This window comes from Caretta caretta, chromosome 14 (genome assembly GCF_965140235.1).
Source record: "Caretta caretta isolate rCarCar2 chromosome 14, rCarCar1.hap1, whole genome shotgun sequence".
Lineage (NCBI taxonomy): Eukaryota > Metazoa > Chordata > Testudines > Cheloniidae > Caretta > Caretta caretta.
The window spans coordinates 9,014,274-9,038,699 of NC_134219.1; the positions used below are offsets into that span (position 1 = coordinate 9,014,274).

General features: G+C 39.4%; 1 protein-coding gene across 3 annotated transcripts in view; it reads left to right on the forward strand.

Moving 5' to 3' along the window:
* The window catches only part of TEX2 (testis expressed 2), a 120,114-nt gene that overhangs the window by 87,488 nt on the left and 8,200 nt on the right, over positions 1 to 24,426 (forward strand). For all 3 annotated transcript variants that reach the window (XM_048817746.2, XM_048817745.2, XM_048817744.2), the window contains exons 7-8: positions 3,350 to 3,449; positions 12,076 to 12,208. In XM_048817746.2, the coding sequence (XP_048673703.1) occupies positions 3,350 to 3,449; positions 12,076 to 12,208 (233 nt within the window). The remainder of the gene's footprint in view (positions 1 to 3,349; positions 3,450 to 12,075; positions 12,209 to 24,426) is intronic.

Sequence of the window (24,426 nt, forward strand, 5' to 3'; positions counted from 1 at the left end):
CTCAGAAGGATGGCCAAAGATTGCCTTGGGCCGTGGAGAGGGAACTGATCTCTGACTCAGAGACATGATACTTTCTGCTCAGTTTTGGAGGCATATTGCAGGGCAGTGTGGGAATACCTGTACATGGCAGAGGGCTTCACTCTTCAGGGTGATTTTCTGATTTTGGGGCCTGTGTCTGGTCCCTCATCCGTTCACACATCCAGGCAGAGCTCCTCTAGGTGGAGTCCAGATGATTCCTCTGAACAGTGGGTGTTGTCCAGAGTTCTTTGTTTGGTGTCCTTCTGCTGGTCCCTTGTTTTGACCCTGTGAATTGCCCGTTTCATTCTTTGTCCTCTATTAAGTCCTGGGGTCTGTGGACCCACCCTTATTTTGAGGGGGTGGGTCTTTTGTTTCAGTGGGCTCCATCCACTGACTCAGGGTTCAAATAAGCCAGTACTCTACTACTCGTGAGCATTAAACTCACAATATTTTTTTTAAAAACACAGGAACTCAAGCTGGATACCCATATCTTTTAAATGCTAATAACTTTAATCAATTCACTTCTGCAGCTAGCTTTTTTTAACCCTTTTGATCTTTTTTGTGAAAGATACTTGCAGTGTTAGGGAAACCTCCGGATCTGCTTTGAATACAAATCTGTTGTACTCACAATATTTCTTATTTCCCCCTTTCAGTTCCCTATGCTTTTTAAAAACCTTCTCATTGGACGTGCTATATTGGTGCAATGTGAAAGGTAGATTGTTAAATTATCCAAAATGGGAGGAAGAGGATGGGAATTCACAGCAGTGCAGTGACTAGAAAGGCATCTGGGTAGAATATAATGCCAATGACTTAGTGTATTGAAACACTTAATGCATTTATTGCATTATAGTCCCCCACCCAGAATTTATTACTTTTGGTTTAAGGAGCTCTTTTTTATTTACTTTTTTTATGTTACTTTTCTGAAAGCAGTTTTTTAAATAGGAGGAATTATTCTAAACAAACTAGTCTGTATAGCAGTACTGAGTTATACAAGGATATTAAAAAAGCTCTTGCAATAATCCTATTCCTTCTCATCTTTTTTCACATCACTGTAAAAGTAAAGTGGGGGAAACACGCGATAAATCTTCTGTGCTGCTTCTGGACTTCGTAGGTGGCGTGTGGCTTTCCTCTAATGTCTTAAAAATTATTTTTTTCATGAGGGAAAGAGTCTGAATGTGCCACAATATCTTCCCAAGCTGCTTTTGGCCGTGTGGCCCAGAAACACCCCATAAATGCCATAGTCTAGTCTTTAATATTTCAAATGTTTTACCTTGTTCAGCAATGACTACATAGTCTGCATGGTGAGGGCCCCAAGCAATGGCATTACCATGTGACTCCCCAAAATAGGGGCCACCTATCACTGGAGAATGGGAAGATGTTGGGCACTTAGTTGCCTCCCTGTTGGGTCCTGGTGCCTTGAATTGCTAAGGTTATTGTAGTCTTCAAATTTGTGCTCAAGGTGTTCTTGTTCAAGGCTGTCCTCACCATATGTCAAACAGCCCATTTAACCCTCTTCCAAGCTGCAATACTTTATTATATGACCTTTAGAGCAGTCTGATTACTGTGCAACCATCTTAGAACAGTCTCATCCCTGCTGAGAATCTTGATGTTAGGAACTTTCCCTTAATTTGGTTGGCTAAATTGCAGCCTTTTTCATTTCCCTCCCACGCTCCTCCTTCCCTTAATTTCTCCAGGAATCTCAGCAGGAATGTTATTACACAAAATAATGCATCTGCCAGCTTTGAACTCAGTAGTGCTGTCAGTGATGGCCCCAATCTAAACCCAGCAGAAGTTCCTCTTGCCTACATATGGTATTAATCCATGCTGTGATTGGGGGGGGGGGGGGGGGGGAATTGCTGTGTCTTGGGCAAAATTAGAAAAGGCAGCATTATCCTGGTTGGGAACAGTGCTGCAAGAGACTTGGTCACATCAATTTAGGGCTTGTCTTCACTACCATGCTACATCAGCGCAGCTGCAACAATGCAGCTGCACCCATGTAGTGCATCTGGTGTAGATGCGCTTTGTCGCCAGGAGAGCGCTATCCTGTCAATGTAATTACTCCAACTAAAGGAGAGGCGGAAGCTGTGTTGGCGGGAGACGCTCTCTTGCTGACATAGCACAGAGTAGACAGTGCTTTAAGTCGATGTAACTTACGTGGCTCAGGAGAGTGGCTTTTTCACTCCCCTAAACAATGTAAGTTACATCAACTTTAGCGGTAGTGTAGACAAGCCCTAAATAATTTCTAATTATGGACTGCTTGGGTGTGTTCATAATGTACTTTCTCACCTACAGAATTTTCTTTGAAATTACTACTCTCCCCTAGTAATTAAAACATCTGTTTAGCAATTTGTCTTATCTCTTCACTTGGGCAAGGGACATCTAGGAAGGAGGCAGAGAGGCAAAGTATGTGTACGGTGATTGATGAGCAGCATAGCGCAGGGCAGCGCAAGTTAATGCGTGAGCCTCCAGCAACAAGAATAGAAAAATTAGGGTTCCTTCACCATGTATAACACAGTTTAGGACATGTATGTGTTTGAAATTATATAGGTACTCTCAACACTGGGATTCAGAATGAACGTACCTTTTCATATAGAGTTATATACATTATTAAGATATAAATATGTATTTATATGATGATCATTCATATGCTTTCATTCTAAACCCTTATTTTGTATGTTTGTGCATGCGCAGTATATAGTACCAGGGGCATGATGTAGGTTAAAAGGTATAGACCCCAAGCAGAGGTTGCTGTGTATAAAAGTAGTGATGGTCTTATTATTTTATAATATCAGCCTAACTGCAGAATTTCTCCACTAAAAGGTGTGTAACTGCAGTTGGATAACATGCTCAAAAAAAAAATAAAAACAAAACCGGATCATTTTAAATCTGGCAAACTGCCAAGTATCTACACTGCGTTCTTGGTCGACACCTTTTGTTTGTTTTGACCGATAGAGCATACAGTTCATTTATCAGTCCAATGTGGGATACAAGTGTTTGACAATGTATCAACCTAATGTTGTAGGTTGAAATTTGTATTCTTGATTGGGTGCACGCAACTGATTGAAATGGAAATATTTAAAAATGCATTGGCTCAGAGTTTATAAATGAAGGCATCCGCTAAAATATTATTTTCAGATAAAGGGATGCCAAATCCTAGAATTAAAATTTCTACATGTAATCGTACTTTGAGTGTCCTTTTAATTGGTAACTCAGCTAAATGTTTTCTCAAATGTACTATACTTTAACCACCTTCCAAATATCACAGAACACCTGGTCTCTTTATAGTTCCATTAAAATTAACTTGATTATTGTATTCTCTCCTTTCTTCCAGCTGCCATATTTCATGAATGAGCTAGCTCTAACTGAACTTGACATGGGAATAGCGGTGCCGAAGATTCTTCAAGCCTTCAAACCTTCTGTTGATCACAAAGGTAATGAACACTTGGTTTGAACAGGAATTTCTTAGGTTGATGGTAAAAGGAATATTTATTATGCTTTGCTTCTATTGCAGAATTAAAAGGACACTGTCAAGTTATAAAAAATTTATTTTAAAAACACCTTACCCAGTGTTACTGATAACCTTTAAATTTTTGAAACTAACCATGTAGTTACACTGTTTACCATTTGTGACTTGTTTACTTTTTCCATTTCATTCAATTTGGACACATAACTAGTTTCACTTGTGCTTATACTCCATTTTTATTTCTCATGTCCTGTTATTGTTCACTGCTACAATAGAGATATAAACATTCTGTAGTACTGGCAACCTAAACTATTTCTACTGAAATATTAAAAAACACAAACAGAACCGCCTCACAACTGTTTCTCTTATGTTTGGCAAAACCTTTTTCTAAACAAAGCACAAGATCTGGGCTTAAACTATTTGAGTGCCCCTCTTATTTTTCATTTGGCTACCATACCATTATTAAGAATGGATTTGTAAAGCTGTTGACATTCAGACTGCAGCACTCATAAAGTGCCGTTAGCACTCCAAATATGCTGTATGTCTGAAAAGTTGTACAGAAGACGTAGACTGGGGTAGGAGGCTGGGATCTGGTAAACCTGGGAAAAGCAGCCCGCTTTAAGGGTTCTCTTTAGCAAAACTTATTCTGATAAAAGGCCAACTTCCCTCTTTTTCCAGTTCTACCCTGTGGAACTGCTGAGAGCAGAGTTTGGCCCATGGATTTCAGTGTGAGTTTTTTGCTTGAGGGAAGGAGTGCTAAATGAAGGCCCTAGGGGTTTGGCTGTGCAAGGTACTTTTATAGATGAGCAGCAGGATGAATTTAAGGAAATTATATTCTCTTCCCAACTGAATACCACTAAATTCACAGAATTATAAAAGTAAAGTAAAATTTGAGGAAGTACAAAGTAGTAAAGGGTCCAGCATCTTTTCTTCATGCTCAGAGAATAATTGATTCTGTACCATAGCAGAACCCAGATCTGATTTCTGTTTAAGAGCTGCAGCCTTGCTCTATGAAAACAATGATACAGCAAAATGCTACAACTAATAAACCAGAAAACACACATTGGCTCAGCTCTGAAAAGGGACTTCGTAAAAATAGTATTGTGGGATTTTGTGCTTGTCTTTCAATGTCAAAGGTGATAACTGATGAAGTGATGATTTTCTTACTGCCAGCCCTGGGAGCTGAAACTCAATCTGGGTTCTTTCTGGTTTTACGGATCCCCAAAGCAAGGCATTTGTCATGGCTGTGATTTCTGTCACTCTGGTATTTGCATAAAGAGGCAATCCACTCAGATGAAGAATAGCTTAAACATCCTTTTTTGAAAAAAATTCAAAGATTGACAGTGTTACAGGTTGAAAAAAGTCTGTTTTTAGAAGTATTGGATTGTACACTTAAAGAGAGGGGGCAGGTAGGTCTTCGCCTCTCACCTTCTCCCCGTCCCCCCCAGCATAGAAATCTGTTCTGATAGATGAAACTGTTTGTTAGATAGGAACTAGATTTTCATTGTAGCCATTGGGCATGATTTTCAGCTGTCTCCTTTAGCAAATCTTTTCTTTTTAAATTCCACATCTTCTCTTCCCTGTTTTAACTTTGTTGGTGATGTGTTGGAAATGTTTTTGAAGGATATACTTGATCTACAAGGGCTTATTTGACCCAGAGTTTAGAAGGCTCTAATTGGTCTACGGGGAAATGTTCCCTTGAGGGAGCCTGTTTGTTTACCATCCCTCCACATCTGCTTCATAATTTAGTCACTCTTTAAAGCCATTTTCCCTCAGATAGTTGAGCAGCAAAGATGTCCGAATAAGAACTTGTTCCAGCTGGCACTCAGTAACCAATGTCTGGATCCTAACCATACCCTGACTAATCATAGTGTGAGTCAGCAAGGATTTTAAATTGCCTCAGTTGTGGGGACTTTGGAGAACATTATAGAGCCTCTAAGTCACAGAGACTGAGTCAGCAAAAGGTTAAACTCCATTTATTTCTACAAACTTCTCAACAGAGTATATTGAAATGGTAGAGCAGGATTGTATCCAGCTTCTTGCTTCTGTACTCGAGAAAGTGCGCAGGTGTTCAGTCAAATTAATTTATAGCCCCAAAGATAATTTTGCTCAAGACTAATCAAATTCTCTGGACAAGAGTTATCCATTAAATCTACTGGCAGGGTAGATTAGAACACATGACTAGGTTCTATTGCAGGCTCTCCTGCTGACTTGCTGTGTGACTTAGAAAAGTTGCATACATGCTCTATGCCTCAGTTTCTTAATCTGTGAAACAAATATAATCCCTCACAAAGGCATTAAAGGCTTACGTAATGTTTGAAGTACACTGAAGTCATGGGATAAAAGTAAATACTAAGTAGGTTCCATTAAGCAGAACTTTAGGGAAATACTCCTGAGTAACTGAAATGTCCACCAGTGTCCCTTACCAGGAATAAACATTAAATAAAGATAACAACAATGATATTTTCTCAGAACACAAGGATGGTGAAACATAGACACACTCATGCATAAGCCAGCCAGTCTCTTCTCCAGTGCTTCTTAGGGGAAATTTAAGTACTAAACTAGCTGATAAATTCCTGACCAGGGTGGGTATTTTCTGTCTTTCTAAACCTTAGTTCCTCTCATTTGTTTGTAAAGGTCAAGTGACGATGGCTTACCGGAGCTGGAGAACTATGGTTTTGATGCTGTGTTTAGCTGCATTTTATTTACTTAACATCATATCCAGATCATCACATTCTGCCCAGCAGAACTTCAGGTCCTGTCTGCGTACAGGTTTTGTACCAGTTTAATTATTTTGATTAGAAGTGTGACTTTTTACCAAAATAATTAAATCAGTACAACAGCCCCTAGTATGGATGCAGTTATTCTGGTGTATCACTTATTCTACTAAATTTACATACATAAGCTATACCAATGTATACCAATAACTTTTGTACCAGTATAACTGTATCCACTGGGGCAGTTCTACCACTTTTTAACTCTATTAGTAGAGCTAAAGTGGTATAACTTCATGTTCATGCAAGGCCTTAGAAACAATTATGTTTACCTTCTGATATGAGATTTGGGGTGCTCTCGAGTTGAGAACTGTGCTTCAGGGATTTGCCGAAAGTCAATACACCTGTTCTATTCTAGGAAACTTGGAAGTCGTGATGTGAACATACACAACTGAGTGGATCTCCTTAGTCTCAGAGTAGTTAGCTGTTTATTTGATCAAGACCTGTCATTTTTTAATTTGAGGTTGAAGATGAGTTTTGTTCCAATGCAGTAAGATAACTGTTGAAGGTGTAGCTTAATCATTTGGAAAAAACAGAATATCCAGCAAGCTCTCCTTTCATCCAAAGGACTAGGATCTTTGAAAAAGCATTTTTGCCAGTTGATTAAGTTGATGCAGATTCTATTTGTAAACGTGGGAAATGACTAACTCTGTCTCTAGGCTAGGATTCCTTGGCTCTACATAAAAATGATGTAAAGTCAGAACTTTTAAACATCTGACAGACTCTTGTATTCAACTCTTTCCTATTTCTTTGCCTAGCTTCTATGTAAAGTTGTTTCATCAATTTCATACCTGAAAGTTACTGTCTGAAGTGCTTGGGTGCAATATACAAGATCATCTTGCATCATCTTCTTAAAGGGCTGAGAGTTTGATATATTAAATGAATTTAGTGCAAACTCTGTGATGTCAGACCAAGTTTTGCAATAATTGATACTCACTGAAAATTTTAACACTTATCAGCTGGTTAATGCCATACACACACTTTATGGATGACACTAAACATTCTGACAGGTTTCAGAGTAGCAGCCATGTTAGTCTGTATCTGCAAAAAAGAAAAGGAGGACTTGTGGCACCTTAGAGACTAACAAATTTATTTGAGCATAAGCTTTCGTGAGCTACAGCTCACTTCATCGGATGAAGCTGTAGCTCACGAAAGTTTATGCTCAAATAAATTTGTTAGTCTCTAAGGTGCCACAAGTCCTCCTTTTCTTTTTACTAAAAATTCTGTTTTCTCAAATCAGTGTAGGAAAGGAGAAGGCCTATAAGCTTTAATGTCCCTCTCAGAAGTGTGAGCAAAATAGTTTTGTTTAGTTTTACGATTTTCTAAAATCTATCATGGAGCAATCTAGAAACATACTAATCACCACCATTGAATCACCGCTGTTTGTTGCATCTAAACACCATCATCTATCTGTGCATCATCTCCCTGTATTATAAACTCTTTTGGGGGCTGGAAAGTTGCCTGTAAAACACCTGGCACACTGAGAGTACACCATTTCCAGGTTTAATAAAGTCCATTTTTTCATTTAACTTAAAGTTTTTGTTCTAAGACAGCAAATAATTTCACTACTGTTGGAAATGGAACTTTTTTTTCCTGATGGAAATAGGGGGAAATACTTTACTGCATCCCAGATTATCTGGGGATTGGAACATATTGCTTGTTCCCTAGTTACAGTTCGTCTGTGATCCTATTTCTGCTGAAAAGTAATATTGCTGATTAAGTTTTCAATTTTTTTAGTAGTTTTTCCCCAGTTGTGGGATCTTACTATTTTTAAACTTGAAAATACTTTGAAAGAAGCGAATGTAGTAGACAACTTTATGGTCTGATATTTTCCTTCAAAATTAAGCCACACTTATTGGTGGTAATTATCTCTGGTTTCCCATTTGCAGTAGCTTCCATTATTTTATATTTTTTTGTCTGCTTAGTTAAGGCATTTCTATTTGGCATGTCTTTTGACAGACATAGGTTGACACTACTAATGCCTCTGCTTTTCTGCTTATGTTGCTAATAAAGCCATGGGGAACTGTCTAGCATTGATTCTTCATTAGAAGTGAAGCAATTTTAGATGTGCCCTACTAAGACACACCCAGCAGTAGTTGCTTATGATGGACATGTTGCTTCTTGTATTCTTTTTTGCTACCAGAGACTTGCATGGTTCTGTTTATAATTTTGGTTTTATAGCAGTTGAAATAGCGTCAGAATCAGCGATTATATCATGGTCAGAAATCATGCTTACTAGTATCAGCCTTTTGCAGTTAAAATACTATTACTGACTTCAGAGGTAGGATGGCTAAAACTGTTTAAAGTCATTAAGGGCTAATTTCACAAAACTGAAAACAATTATGAGCCAGGTCAGCTGGGTGGAAAATTTTAATCAGAAAACTCTGAACGGTGATTGGGAATTATTTAAGAACACTCTGTATAAACTTCTGACATTTTTCACTGAACTATTTTTTTGTATTTAAAAAATCTGTTCTTAAAGTAACATTGCTTTAAATACTTTTGTCATCAATTCTATTCCACATATAGAAGACAGACTGTATACTTGGATCTCTAGTAGTTCTATCTTGAATTACTCCTTTTGTAATTCCATTGATTTCAATGTGGGATGCACATATAAATTAGGGAAGAATTAGACTGCAAAACATGTTGTGACCTAGCTATCCAGTCTAGTGGCAGATATTTGCCTGTCCTCTCCAGTAAAGTTGCAAAGAACTCTCATAAAAGTAGATTGCCAATAAGCTTTATGTTTTGTGCAATGAAAATTGCACTCTGCTGATACTGGTCTCCACAAGTGACAGGTTTATCCCAGGTATGTGCAAACAAGAACATCATTTACTGTAGAGCAAGGGCGGGGGAGGACAGTTCCCCCCCCCCCCCCCCCCCCCGCAACCTTGGGTTCCCCCACCCACGACATTTCACAGGTGTATATGTTCCATTATGTCTTCTAATCCCTCGCCAACTTTACAGAATATAACGTTCTATATGCTGACACAATTTTACCCTCTTTCTCCAACCATCAAAATTTTTTCTGAAATGATGCCCCTGTCTGAAAGCTGAAAGCAGTCAGTGTACAAAACCCATCAGCATTATTGTGACTTTTAACAGAAATAACTGAACAGAATACAAAAATACATATTACACCCAACCTTGATTAAAAACCAATAAAACTGCATTAACTGCTCCAGTATATTAAACTTTATTTTAAGATTTTGTAGACCGATTCACTGAGAGAGAGATTCAACAACTTTTTTAATTGGTTTCTAAGAATTTTTATTCTGGAAATGCATGTTTTGAATTATTAAGAATCTGTTTGGGCTGCCAGTTCTGACTTAGTACTTCAGTTGTATGTTCTTATCGTTGTAATAAATGCATCGCATTTAAAAGTCAGGAGACAGGTTTTATGAGATTGCTGTGTGTTTTGGTTTACTTTTGTATTTATGACCACACTACCATTCAGTAAAACTAATCCTTTCGGTTTCATGTTTACAGAGTAGTTGCAGCGGACAAGTGTTTATGGTAGGATTTGTAATCCTTGTAATTGCAGTCACGTTGTCAAATTGTGATGTTTTAGTTCCTGCATTTTATTAATTCTTGTAATAAACATGGAATCTCTGCAATAACCTTAATTTAATTCTCTTTTGGCCCTAATTTTAAGGGGATATATGTGAATATGACAACAATCATTGGAAAATATTTTTATTTTTGCATAAGCAATATGAACTTACTTGTCAGTAAGTTTCTTAGCATAAAGGTAATTTAGGCAACTTTCTCAATCAAAATTGGAGTTCTGAATGAAATGTTGTGGTATTATGCTGTTTGAGGCCATTTCATGTAGTCTGCTTTGGGTCTTAAAAATGCAGTGATGTACAATATTTGAAGAACGCTTTCAGAGCCTCTCAAAGTACAAATTTCCAGTAATTGTTGACTTCAAGAAAAGACATTCTGCTCATGTGACTTTCATCATTTGAGCAATTACTGTCATTGACAGAGAAAGCAGCTTTTTAATTTAAACAGTGCTTGTGTTAATATAGCCATAACTTGATGATATGTGCTCTGGTGTTACTGTATCTTCATCAAGGTTAGGCAACAAACAACTTGATGACTAAACTGTACCATGAGGTGGTGGTGGTGGTGGGGTGCTATTTTTTTTATATAAATACTAACAAACCAGTCACCGTGAGTAGAAGAGAACATCCTTTCTCTCAGTAATCTGATTAAATTGTTTCCTTAGTTTAATTTAATCTATTGTTAAAACATCATTGAAGTTTGGAGCATGCTGACTCACTGATTACAAAAAGAGTTGCTCTCAGCTGTTCAGACCTGTGATATCTGTTCCCAATGCCATCTTTAATTTCACCAGCAGAAAGCAGAGAGGGAAATTCTGCATAAATTGGCATTTGTTTCCTTGTCTAGAAACATAATGTGAAACAGTCAACTCACATTCATCTGAATTGTGGAGAAATTTTATATTTGTACATGAGGAAACTAAAGACAGTTCGCCTTTAGCATTATTTCTAATTGTATGATGATAGTTGACTGGGTGGCCTGCATCCTGGAGTTTGTGGTTGCAGGGTTGGACTCTGTATATGGCATTTCAGTTTTGCTCATGTGTGTTTGCAGAAAAGAGAATGATAGATACTTTGCATTCACAAAGACCTAAAGTTTCAGAAGTGACTAATGTTCTTAGTGGATTAATTTTTGGTTGCCCAACTTGACACTTCAAAGGGGCCTGATTTTTCTGAGTGTTGAGCACCTGCCCTCTGTATATTGGGGCTTTTTAAGGTATCTCAAATTAGGCACCTAAAATCACTAATCACTTCTGAAAACATAGATCTGAATTTTTTGTATTCAGCCTCTTTAAAAGGTTTTGTTTGAATTTTAAGAGGGCGGTTTTTACTTTTTTTTTTTTTAAATACTTGAATTATATTCATATTGGTGTGCAGTACATTAGAACACTGCAGCAGGCGAGTGTTTATTATTATTCACATAAGGTAAATCATTAGAGGAAATAAGGCTGTTCAAAGAAGAATTATTTTTTGTATTATGAAGCCTTAATATGAATATATAGAAGTCATATATCTCAAGGGTTGTTTGGGTAAGATCATGCAATACAAGACTGTCTGTCTGATAACTTCTCTGAGGGGCTCTGTCTTGCCATTCAAGAAGGTGTGGTACTCTCCTTCCCTTGCAGAGGATGTATCAGAGGGTCTTCCCCAGCTCATTTTTTACAGTGGCTTAGAAAGGACTGTAGAGCCAGTAGAGGGAATAATTGTCTAACTTATAGGCAGTTGCATTATTTAGTGTTGATTATGATGATATTGTATAGATTTCTGAGCACCACAGTAGAGCTCGAACTTCACTAGTAATTAAATTAATTAATTACTTGTTTTGGTATTTTATTATCAACTAATCCAGGGATTCAAACAATTTAAATATAAAACTTTTTTTTGTGAAAACTAAACAAAAACGTTATACTCGTGTATAAAACATGCCCCAAAGTTCTGGAAGTTGAACCATGATGGCATTGTGGTAGTAGTGCAGGCTCGCCACATGGTGTAACTGACACATCTTCATTACCTGCACTTTCCAAGCTGAGTGAAATGTGAAAAGTAAACTGCACAAGTGGTAAAAAGTAAGATATTTTAAAAAATATTTTCCATTTTCAAAAATCTCTGGTCGTGTCCGTAACCCTATGAATGCTTTTGTTCCAAAGTTATTTCTAGCTTGACATCACTTTAATATAAAATGATTGTATAAGTTACTCTAAGTTGCAATGTCACATCTTAAAAATTTTAATTTTTTTATTAACAATTCTAGGGCTTTGGATTGATTTGGAAATGTCCTACAACGGGTCTTTTCTAATGACCCTCGAGACCAAAATGAATTTGACCAAACTTGGTAAAGAGCCTCTTGGTGAAGCACTGAAAGTTGGAGAGATTGGCAAAGAAGGGTAAGATATTACTGCCCAAGAAAGAAACCAGACCTGTGTTTAGGAAGGCAGGGCTAATTCTACCCTCAGATATTACTGCAGTTCAATTCTAGATCAATGGAAGTTGATGTTTGTATCTGAGGACTGAATTTGGCCTTAAGTCTGTAATAACATTTGGAACCAGTTAATTACTTCTGTTTATTGACATTTGATTATCTTCATAAACTAACTTTTTATAACAAGTTAATATACTTTATTATATCAGTTCTTCATTATGTTTAGACAGTAGATTTTTATCTTAAGGTATCTTCCACTTGCATTAAAGCTCTGGTAAATGCTGAAGATAAGTCTGTACACAAGGTATAAATATGCTCTCCAAATAGGACCTATTTTATATAAAAAAAAAAAAAAAAAAAAGAATTATAAAGATTTTGTAAGCAGAACAAAATACTTTTTTTAAAATCCCAAATCTTAGAACATAGAGACATTTAAATTACAAATAAGTAGATTTGAAAAGACTACTTTAAAATCAGTTGAATTCATTCATTAATTACCTGATCAGTTCTGATTTCATTATTCTGTATATTTTCTGCAAGAAAAAGACAAATGATGACATTGTGAAATGCTAACTTCTAAAAAGAAGTTAGAACTGTTAGGAAGCAGGGAGAACTGGAGGTCCTGGTGATGTCAAGGAATTATGACGTGATTGGAATAACAGAGACTTGGTGGGATAACTCACATGACTGGAGTATTGTCATGGATGGTTATAAACTGTTCAGGAAGGACAGGCAGGGCAGAAAAGGTGGGGGAGTAACACTGTATGTAAGGGAGCAGTATGACTGCTCAGAGCTCCGGTACGATACTGCAGAAAAACCTGAGTGTCTCTGGATTAAGTTTAGAAGTGTGAGCAACAGGAGTGATGTAGTGGTGGGAGTCTGCTATAGACCACCGGACCAGGGGGATGAGGTGGATGAGGCTTTCTTCCGGCAGCTCGCGGAAGCTACTAGATCGCATGCCCTGGTTCTCATGGGTGACTTTAATTTTCCTGATATCTGCTGGGAGAGCAGTACAGCGGTCCAGGAAGTTTTTGGAAAGCGTAGGGGACAATTTCCTGGTGCAAGTGCTAGAGGAGCCAACTGGGGGGGAGCTTTTCTTGACCTGCTGCTCACAAACCGGGAAGAATTAGTAGGGGAAGCAAAAGTGAATGGGAATCTGGGAGGCAGTGACCATGAGTTGGTTGAGTTCAGGATCCTGACACAGGGAAGAAAGGTAAGCAGCAGGATACGGACCCTGAACTTCAGGAAAGCAGACTTCGACTCCCTCAGGGAACGGATGGGTAGGATCCCCTGGGGGACTAACATGAAGGGGAAAGGAGTCCAGGAGAGCTGGCTGTATTTCAAGGAATCCCTGTTGAGGTTACAGGGACAAACCATCCCGATGTGTTGAAAGAATAGTAAATATGGCAGGCGACCAGCTTGGCTTAACGGTGAAATCCTAGCGGATCTTAAGCATAAAAAAGAAGCTTACAAGAAGTGGAAGGTTGGACATATGACCAGGGAAGAGTATAAAAATATTGCTCGGGCATGTAGGAATGAAATTAGGAGGGCCAAATCGCACCTGGAGCTGCAGCTAGTGAGAGATGTTAAGAGTAACAAGAAGGGTTTCTTCAGGTATGTTGGCAACAAGAAGAAAGCCAAGGAAAGTGTGGGCCCCTTAATGAATGAGGGAGGCAACCTAGTGATGGAGGATGTGGAAAAAGCTAATGTACTCAATGCTTTTTTTGCCTCTGTCTTCACGAACAAGGTCAGCTCCCAGACTGCTGTGCTGGGCATCACAACATGGGGAATAGATGGCCAGCCCTCTGTGGAGAAAGAGGTGGTTAGGGACTATTTAGAAAAACTGGACGTGCACAAGTCCATGGGGCCGGATGAGTTGCATCCGAGAGTGCTAAAAGAACTGGCGGCTGTGATTGCAGAGCCATTGGCTATTATCTTTGAAAACTCGTGGCGAACGGGGGAAGTCCCGGATGACTGGAAAAAGGCTAATGTAGTGCCAATCTTTAAAAAAGGGAAGAAGGAGGATCCTGGGAACTATAGGCCAGTCAGCCTCACTTCAGTCCCCGGAAAAATCATGGAGCAGGTCCTCAAAGAATCAATCCTGAAGCACTTACATGAGAGGAAAGTGATCAGGAACAGTCAGCATGGATTCACCAAGGGAAGGTCATACCTGACTAATCTAATCGCCTTCTATGATGAGATTACTGGTTCTGTGGATGAAGGGAAAGCAGTGGATGTATTGTATCTTGACTTTAGCAAAGCTTTTGACACGGTCTCCCACAGTATTCTTGTCAGCAAGTTAAGGAAGTATGGGCTGGATGAATGCACCATAAGGTGGGTACAAAGTTGGCTAGATTGTTGGGCTCAACGGGTAGTGATCAATGGCTCCATGTCTAGTTGGCAGCCGGTGTCAAGTGGAGTGCCCCAAGGGTCGGTCCTGGGGCCGGTTTTGTTCAATATCTTCATAAATGATCTGGAGGATGGTGTGGATTGCACTCTCAGCAAATTTGCGGATGATACTAAACTGGGAGGAGTGGTAGATACGCTGGAGGGCAGGAATAGGATACAGAAGGACCTAGACAAATTGGAGGATTGGGCCAAAAGAAATCTGATGAGGTTCAATAAGGATAAGTGCAGGGTCCTGCACTTAGGACGGAAGAACCCAGTGCACAGCTACAGACTAGGGACCGAATGGCTAGGCAGCAGTTCTGCGGAAAAGGACCTAGGGGTGACGGTGGACGAGAAGCTGGATATGAGCCAGCAGTGTGCCCTTGTTGCCAAGAAGGCCAATGGCATTTTGGGATGTATAAGTAGGGGCATAGTGAGCAGATCGAGGGACGTGATCGTCCCCCTCTATTCGACATTGGTCATCTGGAGTACTGTGTCCAGTTTTGGGCCCCACACTACAAGAAGGATGTGGCTAAATTGGAGAGAGTCCAGCGAAGGGCAACAAAAATGATTAGGGGTCTGGAACACATGAGTTATGAGGAGAGGCTGAGGGAACTGGGATTGTTTAGTCTGCAGAAGAGAAGAATGAGGGGGGATTTGATAGCTGCTTTCAGCTACCTGAGAGGTAGTTCCAGAGAGGATGATTCTAGACTATTCTCAGTGGTGGAAGAGGACAGGACAAGGAGTAATGGTCTCAAGTTGCAGTGGGGGAGGTTCAGGTTGGATATTAGGAAAAACTTTTTCACTAGGAGGGTGGTGAAACACTGGAATGCGTTGCCTAGGGAGGTGGTGGAATCTCCTTCCTTAGAAGTTTTTAAGGTGAGGCTTGACAAAGCCCTGGCTGGGATGATTTAATTGGGTATGGGTCTTGCTTTTGAGCAGGGGGTTGGACTAGATGACCTCCTGAGGTCCCTTCCAACCCTGATATTCTATGAAAAGAAAAAATGTTGATAGGCTAAAATATAGGTATTTGAACATGTATAAGATCTCCTTCCAGTGTTCTCTTCTTTGACACTGACAAGTAAGAAGTAGAAGGATTTAGTTTAACTGCAAATATTGGATAAATACATTCTCAGTGTAACTCCAATGGCATTGGTAGGCTCCCACTAGAGATTAATTTTGTCCATTCTTGCTGTGAAATTTTTAACATATTCACCACATATTGCAGATACCCAAGTGTATGTAAATTATAAGAACGGCCATACTAGATCAGACCAATGGTCCATCTAGCTGAGTATCTATCCAGTCTTCTGCAAGTGGCCAGTGCCAGGTGGTTCAGAGGGAATGAACAGAACACGCAATCCTCGAGTGATCCATCCCTTGTCAACCACTCCTAGCTTCTGGCAGTCAGAGGCTATGGACACCCGGAGCATAGGGTGACATCCCTGACATCTTGGCTAATAGCCATTGAACTTATCTAATACTTTTTTGAACCCCATTATAGTTTTGGCCTTCACAACAGCCCTGACAACAAGTTCCACAGGTTGACTGTGCATTGTGTGAAGAAATACGTCCTTTTGCTTGTTTTAAACCTGCTGCCTATTAATTTCATTGGGTGACCCCTGGTTCTTATGTTAAATGAAGGAGTAAATAACACTTTCTTATTTGTTTAGCTGTTTTGACTGCCACTGCACATTGAGTGGATGTTTTTTGCTGTTAGTTTGAGTCTTTGGCTAGTTGCTCTTCAGAGTGTTTTTTGGCCTGACTAATTATACTTGTACACTTGACTTGACAGAGTTTATGCTCCTTTCTATTTTCCTTTGGATTTCCAGTTTTTAAAGGATACATTTTTGCCTCTAACTGCTTTTTACTTTGTTTAGCAATGGTGGCATTTTTTGGTGGTCTTACTGTTTTTTTTTTATTTGGGGATATACATTTAATGTGAGCCTCTTTTATGGTGTTTTTTTTTAAAGTTTCCATGCAGCTTGCAGGCATTTCACTTTAATGACTGTATCTTTTTATTTCTGTTTAACTAGTTTCCTCATTTGTGTGTAGTTCCCCTTTCTGAAATTAAATTAGTGAATATTGTGTGAGCATAAACCAATATGGATGTTACATTTTCAAAGACCTTTAGTTATTAAATAGCTCTCAAATTATCCTTGTATAGTAAGTAAGCAAGCAAGCATTAATGCTTAACAAATGGGGGGAAGGTGAGTCAGAGGTGGAGCAACTTGCCTGAGATTACACCACTATGGCAGAACTGAAAGTAGAGCCTAGGTTTTTCTGACACCTATTTTCATCCCTAATCAGTGGCTCTACATGCCATTCTTTTGCAGCTGTCTAGGTATGTGCTGTTTAGGCATTAGACTTGACTTGGATCTTTCATGCACAAAATTCTAAATGCTGAATGTGCCTTTGGTGAGTCCATAGTGGTTTCCCATTTTTCTTCCATAAACACAACGCTCCCATTTGTGCCTGAGAAATCAATACCCTGCACAGTTTCTTCTTTAGACTAGTAGGTATTATGTGGTGCTACTATGACACAAATAATGAATGTGAAAGGATAGCTGCATCCTGCATGTCAACAGTTCAGATGCTCCTCAGTAACTTTACTGCACAGTGTAAATAAACATGTCCACCTTTTAAAGTCCAATTTTGTATATATAATAGTTCTGTTTACCTCCTCGTTTAAATGAGAAATGCCTCCTAGATAAACTGGCTCGAAATTACATATTGTATCCTATCTAACTTGTATTTGTGCTATTTTTTTCTTCATTTTTTATAATGTGTTTTGGATTCATCAATCTGTGGATTTGTATTTATCTGGTGAGTGGTATTTGTCAAATATCCAACTAATTTAGCTGTGGAATGTTGATTCTTTTTGTGCTATATAAAACCATTCAATGGGTTTTCTTTCTTTCCTTCTTTAGAAGGAAAAGGAATCTTAATAATGCGCTGAGAGGCTAAGATAATAGGTTAGTCTCAACCTCCTCATTTGCTGTTGCTGCCCCTAGTGTCTCAGTACTATCGAGCCTGGATATAAAGACACCATTTCTGAATCCTTGGAAGCTAAGAATGCTCCTAAATTCATGTGTCCTATGTTAGTTTTGCTGTGTAGTGAAGTAAGACTTTAAGTAGCCACTGGGGTCCTAGAATTTTCATGGTTCAAAGTAACTCTTTTCTCTTCCAGCAACAAACTAGAATGTCATAGTAGTTCCTGAGAAATCACCAGTCCCTGAACGGTAGGCAGACTCCATGATTTAGTGCATATTCACTGCCAACAAATCCAGAAAATATTCTTGAAAATCTAACCTTTTGCTGGTATATAAATAAAACTGTCCCTTAATATTTAATAAAAGCTAATTTGCATGCTTGAGACATAACCTGGTCCATTCTGAAGTATATTAAAGTGAGATTTATAACGGTGCTAAATGACATGACCTGTAAAAATAAAATACAAGCAAAAATATATTAATGACCAAATTCTGAACTGTTGCACAGATAAATCTGGAATCTGAAGTCAGTGGGCTGGATTCTGCTCTGTTTTACTAAAGTTAAATGTGTAGTGACCCCACCAAAGACTGACAAATTACTTTTGATTTACATCAGTTTCACTGACACAAAGATTGTGATCCTAAATATTAAAAGGAGCTTTTCCACAAAATGCCCCCCACCCACCTTGGAAAAAAGCAAACACCTATAGAGATGGAGAATCTGCTTCCCCTCCCTCAAGCCTACAAAAATGTCTCTGTATGGATTTATATCCTTGTAACGAAGGAACAGCCTCTGAAATACAGTGGGCAAACACACTGATTTCACATCTCTCTTTTTTTAATGTACCATAGTTTGAATTCTCACACAGCAATCGTTTACAGGTAAAGTAAATGTTAATATCAGTAACTAATAATGTATGCTTTGAATTTAGAACTAAAACTGTATTAGCCCCTTCAGATGGCCTTTCCTAAGTGTGTATCGTGTCCAGGGCCACATGTTCATCAATTTGACGCATACACACTTCCAGTATACTTTTGTTTTTACCATATACAATGGATACCATGTAAAGCTTCTGAAAATTAAATGCACTATATGAAGCGTATGGACACCTTAGTAGTAGTCACAGTTCAGTTCTGATCTGCACAGCTCATCTTAATTCAAATATTAAAATTAGCACAATGAAGTATTAGTTCAGATTATGTCAGGAGAATTGCTATGACAAATCGAACTGAACTCCATGCTTCTGAATCCAAGTTTGATATAGTTGTCGTCAGTACCCTTCTCTGGAGAAGGTAGATGGTAGTACGGAAAACTACTTCATAACTGTGTGGCGAAATCACTTTAGTACGGATAACCATATTACAATATAATTATCTCCATAGTCATGCGGGTATTTCTGACAAGCACTTTAAAAATAAAACATAGGCACATAATGGTGTGGCATGGCCTTGCAAAGATTCTCCAACCCAGACCTAATCTGCTCACTTGCCTTTACCATGACAGTAATGAAGAAGTGAGATATTACTTGCCCATCTGAAGAAATCATTCTCTCCAGGCCAGTTATCGACATAAAGTTTTGCAAGACTGGTGTAGCATGAGAAGCAGGATGAACGTCCATCATATCAGGAACATTTTGATCACAATGCTGCTGTCACTATCCTATATATAATACCTTTTTTACCCTTCTCTGGCCACAAAAAAACTAAACAATCACTTCTGGGCAAAACAGACTGGAAAAAGCCATATCCATTCTAAGTAGGGATGGCAAGGAAACATGATAGATTGAAAACTTTCCAATGACTCCTTTTGGAAGCTGAAGTTTCCTGAGTGGTGAAATGTTATCTCTTGGAGCCTGTGTTAACAGACAGCATTGGGATATCTGACTTTTGGCATGAAAGGCTTAAATACTATGAGGAAATCAGAAATACACATAAATAATGAAGCCATCATAAGTATTTCTCATTGAGTGACTCTTTCTTTCAGCATCTTTTCTTCAAGTAGTAGTATTATTACATGTCCAAAATGCTTTACAAATTGTAATCCCTCAAAATGGGAAAATTGAGACAGGGTGGTTAAACAACTTGCCAATGCATCACAGAGAGTCAGTGGCAAAACCAGGAGTGGAACTTCAAACCTCCTGGCTCCCAGCAATATGCTTATTCTGCCAGACCACACAGCCTAACACACACACACCTCTTTATTCCATCACTGTCTCCCCATACCACACCTAGCTGTCTGCCAAAGCGGTACTTGTTTTGAGTATGGGTGAGATCTGTATAAACAAGTGGGGAAATCTCAGTTAGCAGTACAGACCATATATAAATGAGCGTAGGCAGTTGACTGAATGTGACCTTTATGGAAGTGCCTTGAGCCAAATCGAGTCTGGAGCTACAACAGCCAAAAAAGCTTTCCCCCCTCACCCCCCAAAATAGCTGGAAAAAGACACCTGCCTCATTTGAAAAAGGCAGCAAAACTAGTTAGGTGTAAGTTGCTTTCAGTCCCCCATATTAACAAACATGTCCAGCATTATTCTATCAAAAACAGCATCTTGCATTAATGTTTTGGACAGTACTCTGAAGTGTGTTGGGATATTATCCTGCTGGAGAGCCCTCAGACACAAAATGCAACTCTGAGGCACTGTCAGTGAGCAAAATGTGAAATGGCTATTCTATAAATAAATGACTAGCATGTCTCAGACATCATACCAGAGATTTCTATATGCAAATACAGGCAGGCTAATCTACATTTAGAAATGCAATGCAGTCTCCTACACAATATAATTCCTCTTGGTTGTAGTATACTACGTAATAATACAGGGTACAAGTGGCAGTTCAGTGAAATCCCATGCAGTCAGTGCAAGAAGATACTTTGAAAATGGCACTCCCTTCTGTTGTGATCATGTAGTGTGATCCACACATTGTATAATGAGATTGGAGGTCGTCTTTGATGTCACTTAATTTAATGAAGAGAGGATTTGTTGATGTCTTGGCTGGCAGTGTCTCAGTTGTGGGATTATTTTAGGAATGCTCACTGGGACTATTGTGAGAGTGACCTCTTTCAGCTTTGGTGTAGAAGCACTTGGTGTGCATCACTTTTGGGTGCTCTGATACAAGCAGGGAGCTACAATGGGGTTGTACCTATGAAGAAATCTTTGGGGAAGGTCAAATCCAAACCTTACAACTTGGATCTGTGCTAGTTAAAAAGGAATTTGAGATTATTGCCCTCATTCTTTACGCATGCTCCTAGGGAAGAATGCTGTGTACTGGTGCATTGTACTTGAACTGTCCTTTAGATTGGTGGGGCTCCATACAGCAACCTTAACATCTTCCTCTGCCCACTTATATGGGCAGTGACAATGACTTCAATCAGTGTTCTGCCTGGTTCCTTTGAAAAAGGGAAACATGAGAACAAAACCACAAGAACAAAAATGAAAGAAAACCCAGCTATAAATTGCATGTTCTTAACAAGCTGTGAAATATTACACAACTAAAATGACAATCCTGGGTAATTCCCTCTTGCCCGAAACTTCTGTTTTATAACTGCTTAAAACTCTTGCATTACAAGAGATATATTAATGTCAAAGTGTATTCACCCATATCCTTCCCTAACTTGAATCTGTTGCAAAAAGATTTGGGTTGCATTTGAGCACAAAACTACTCCAAACCTTGAGTCCAGGAATTAGTTGCTATTGTGTAATATTTTGTATCCTGATTAAGATTATTCTTCAAGTAGTTTACCTCTGGGTGCTCCACTTCAGGTGCACATGACTCTCAAGTGCTGATCAGAGATTTTCAGTTAGCAGTGTCTGTTTGTCCTGCTCATACATCCTATACCTCCTCGTGCCAAATACTGAGGCAATATAGGGATACACAGGCAGATAGCCCTTAGTTTCTTCTCAACCATCTTGGCCTGACATGGAACCCTAGCATGTCTGCCTTGAGCGTGCCTTGGCTTTTCTAATATTTCTGTAGTGGTTAGTATAGTTAATTTAGATAGAGTGAAAGTAGTGGTACCATTACCTGCTTCACCTATGTGTCTAACCATTGTTCGGGCTCCTGACCAGTCTTCATCTCCTGTCACAACATACAGGTTGTGTGCTTCATCCCAACCTAGCGGTTCTCCGCCTCAGGGCACAGCTTCTTGTTGGTTCATGGGGTAGAATCCTCCTGCTCTACGGAAGTATAACAAGTGTTACTGAATAGTAGGAGGAGATCAACCCACACTATTTATGAGCAGAAATGGAAGAGATTCTTCCATTGGTGGTGGTGTCACTGTCTTCTGCCTGATTTGATGCTGCTTTAGTCATCCTGGATTATCTGTTGGATCTAAAAAAAATCAGGGTTATGTGTTAGTTCAGTTAAGGTCCATTTGGCCACAATATCAGACTTTCATCCTCCAGTGGAAGGATTCTCCATATATGCACATCCAGTATCATCTAGGCTTATTAAAGGTTTGGAGAATCTCTGCCTGTAGATTAGGGACACTACTTGACCTGGGACCTCAACTTGGTACTCAGTTACCTTATGACACCTCCATTCAAACCAATGGCAACCTGTTTTCTGTTGTCTATGAAAATGGTCTTTTTAGTAACTATCACCTAGACCAGTAGGATCAGGAAGATTGGGGACTTGACAGCAGATCGTCCCTTTACAGTGTTCTTTATAGACCAGGTCTCTTCGCGCCCACACCCTAAATTCTTACCTAAGGTTCTGTCGGAGTTCCACCTTAATCCATTCATCTACTGGGGTTTTTCCTGAAGCCACATAGTTCCCTACAAGAATCCTGTTTACGTACCCTGGGTGATAGAAGGGAACCAAGCAATTTAGGAAGTCACAGAGACTCTTCATTTCCTTTCTAAATAGATCTATGGGGTTCTCAGTCTCTAGTCAGAAACGATTGAGATGGATATTGGGATATATTATCACTTACAATGCTGTGGGCATTGCCCCTCACCTCCAAAAGGGTGATAGCACAATCAGCCAGATCTCAGGCAACGTCTACGGCATTACTGAAGAATGTACCGGTATCTGAAATATGTAGGGCTGCTACAAGGGCTTCAGTACATACATTTTTGAAACATTATGCCCTGATCCATGCTGTCATATCCGATGCGATACTTGGTTCTGCAGTACTGTCTTCAATTCTGGACTCAGTTTAAAACTCCCTCCTTCATCTGGGGATACTGCTCGGAAGTCACCTGAAGTGGCGCACCCATAGGGATGCTATTTGAAGAGGAGGAGGTTACTCACTTGGTGCAGTAACTGTTTTTTTGAGATGTGTCCCCCTATGGGTGCTCCAGTACCCAGTCTCCTTCCCCTCTGCTTCAGACTGTTCCTTAGGGGATGTTTTGAGTGAATAAGGAACTAAATGCAGTTTGCCTGTGCATCTCTGTATAGCTTGTTACGTTGCACAAGGAGGCATAGGGCGCATGCATGGGCCAAATGGATGCTGATAACTGAAAATCTCAGATCAAAGGCTTAAGAGGCACATGCACACCAGAAGTGGAGCACCCATCAAGGGACACATCTTGAAGAACCACAGTTACTGTACAAAGTGAGTAACCTCTTTGCTCCACTACCCCCACTCCTCTTAATCCATGATGGACTCTCTTCAGCAGAAATTACACTACTGCCATATACACCAGGTCACTGACCGGATTCCTATGCCTCACTGGTACAATGAGCTACAACTTGACCAGCCTGCAGAACCATTTTCCCATGGATCCATGAAGGAGGGAATTGCGTGCCACGAAGAGACCAATTGGAAATTGTGCCCGCAGCTAGGGTGGGATGGAGGGAATTCTACAAAAGACTTTTTTAAAGGAATTTTAGTACCTAGAATCCTTTTTCTTTTTGCCCAGCAGCAAAATTCCTTTATCCTTCCCTTTTAAACTTACATTAGGGAAATTTTATACCTATGTAGCTACATCAACTGTAGCTGCAATGATACAAATTACTAATGTAACCATAGCAATTAATTACAACACTGCAAGTTTCCTTGATGTAGACTGTCTTAAGACCTGATTCTCCAGTGCCCTGCACCTTGTGTAATCACTTACATTCATGCAAAGTGGGTGTAGAATACTATCAATTTCAGATGTGCATGAATACATTATTTCAAGGCCAATGGAGAATCAGGCCCAATGTCCTTTGAAATTCCCATTTAACCTTTTTTCACTTCTCTCTCTAACAGCCACTGTGAGGTCTTAGTTTCTAGAGGTGTTGTCTGAGAGGTTGAATATCTTAAGTGCCAACAGTGTGCACAACACATTGCTTTGCACAGATTTCCATTTAAAAAGAATATGTAAGATGCTATGTTACACGCCAGTAAGTGGGTGTATGTGCTGTAAGAGAGCCTGAGTTCATACAACTTGCCCAGATAGAGGCAAAATAAGATAAGGTATAGGAAGAAAAGCAGCCAACAGGAGGCAGTGGGCAGGGTACTTTCCCTTAAACCACCATCTGGGCCTTCAGCATGTAGATTTCACTCAGATTCTCTTAAAATCAAGTAGCCTCCTGTACACTCACCCACCAGTTTGTAATTTACACCGCTTTACACATCATTTCTAAATCTGGCACCCCCCAATAATTATGGTAGATAGATACAAAGGACCCGCGTGACTCTGATAGTGACCAGGGATAATAGCTTGTGTACATATGTGAAGCATAAACACCATACCTGGCATGGCACAGTATGCTTTTTTTAATCTCCAAAATAAAAACAAACTTCCCATCCTGGAACCTTTAGTCAAAATTTGTGTTGAATAGAGTCCTATGTTGGCATTCAGTATAAATCTACTTG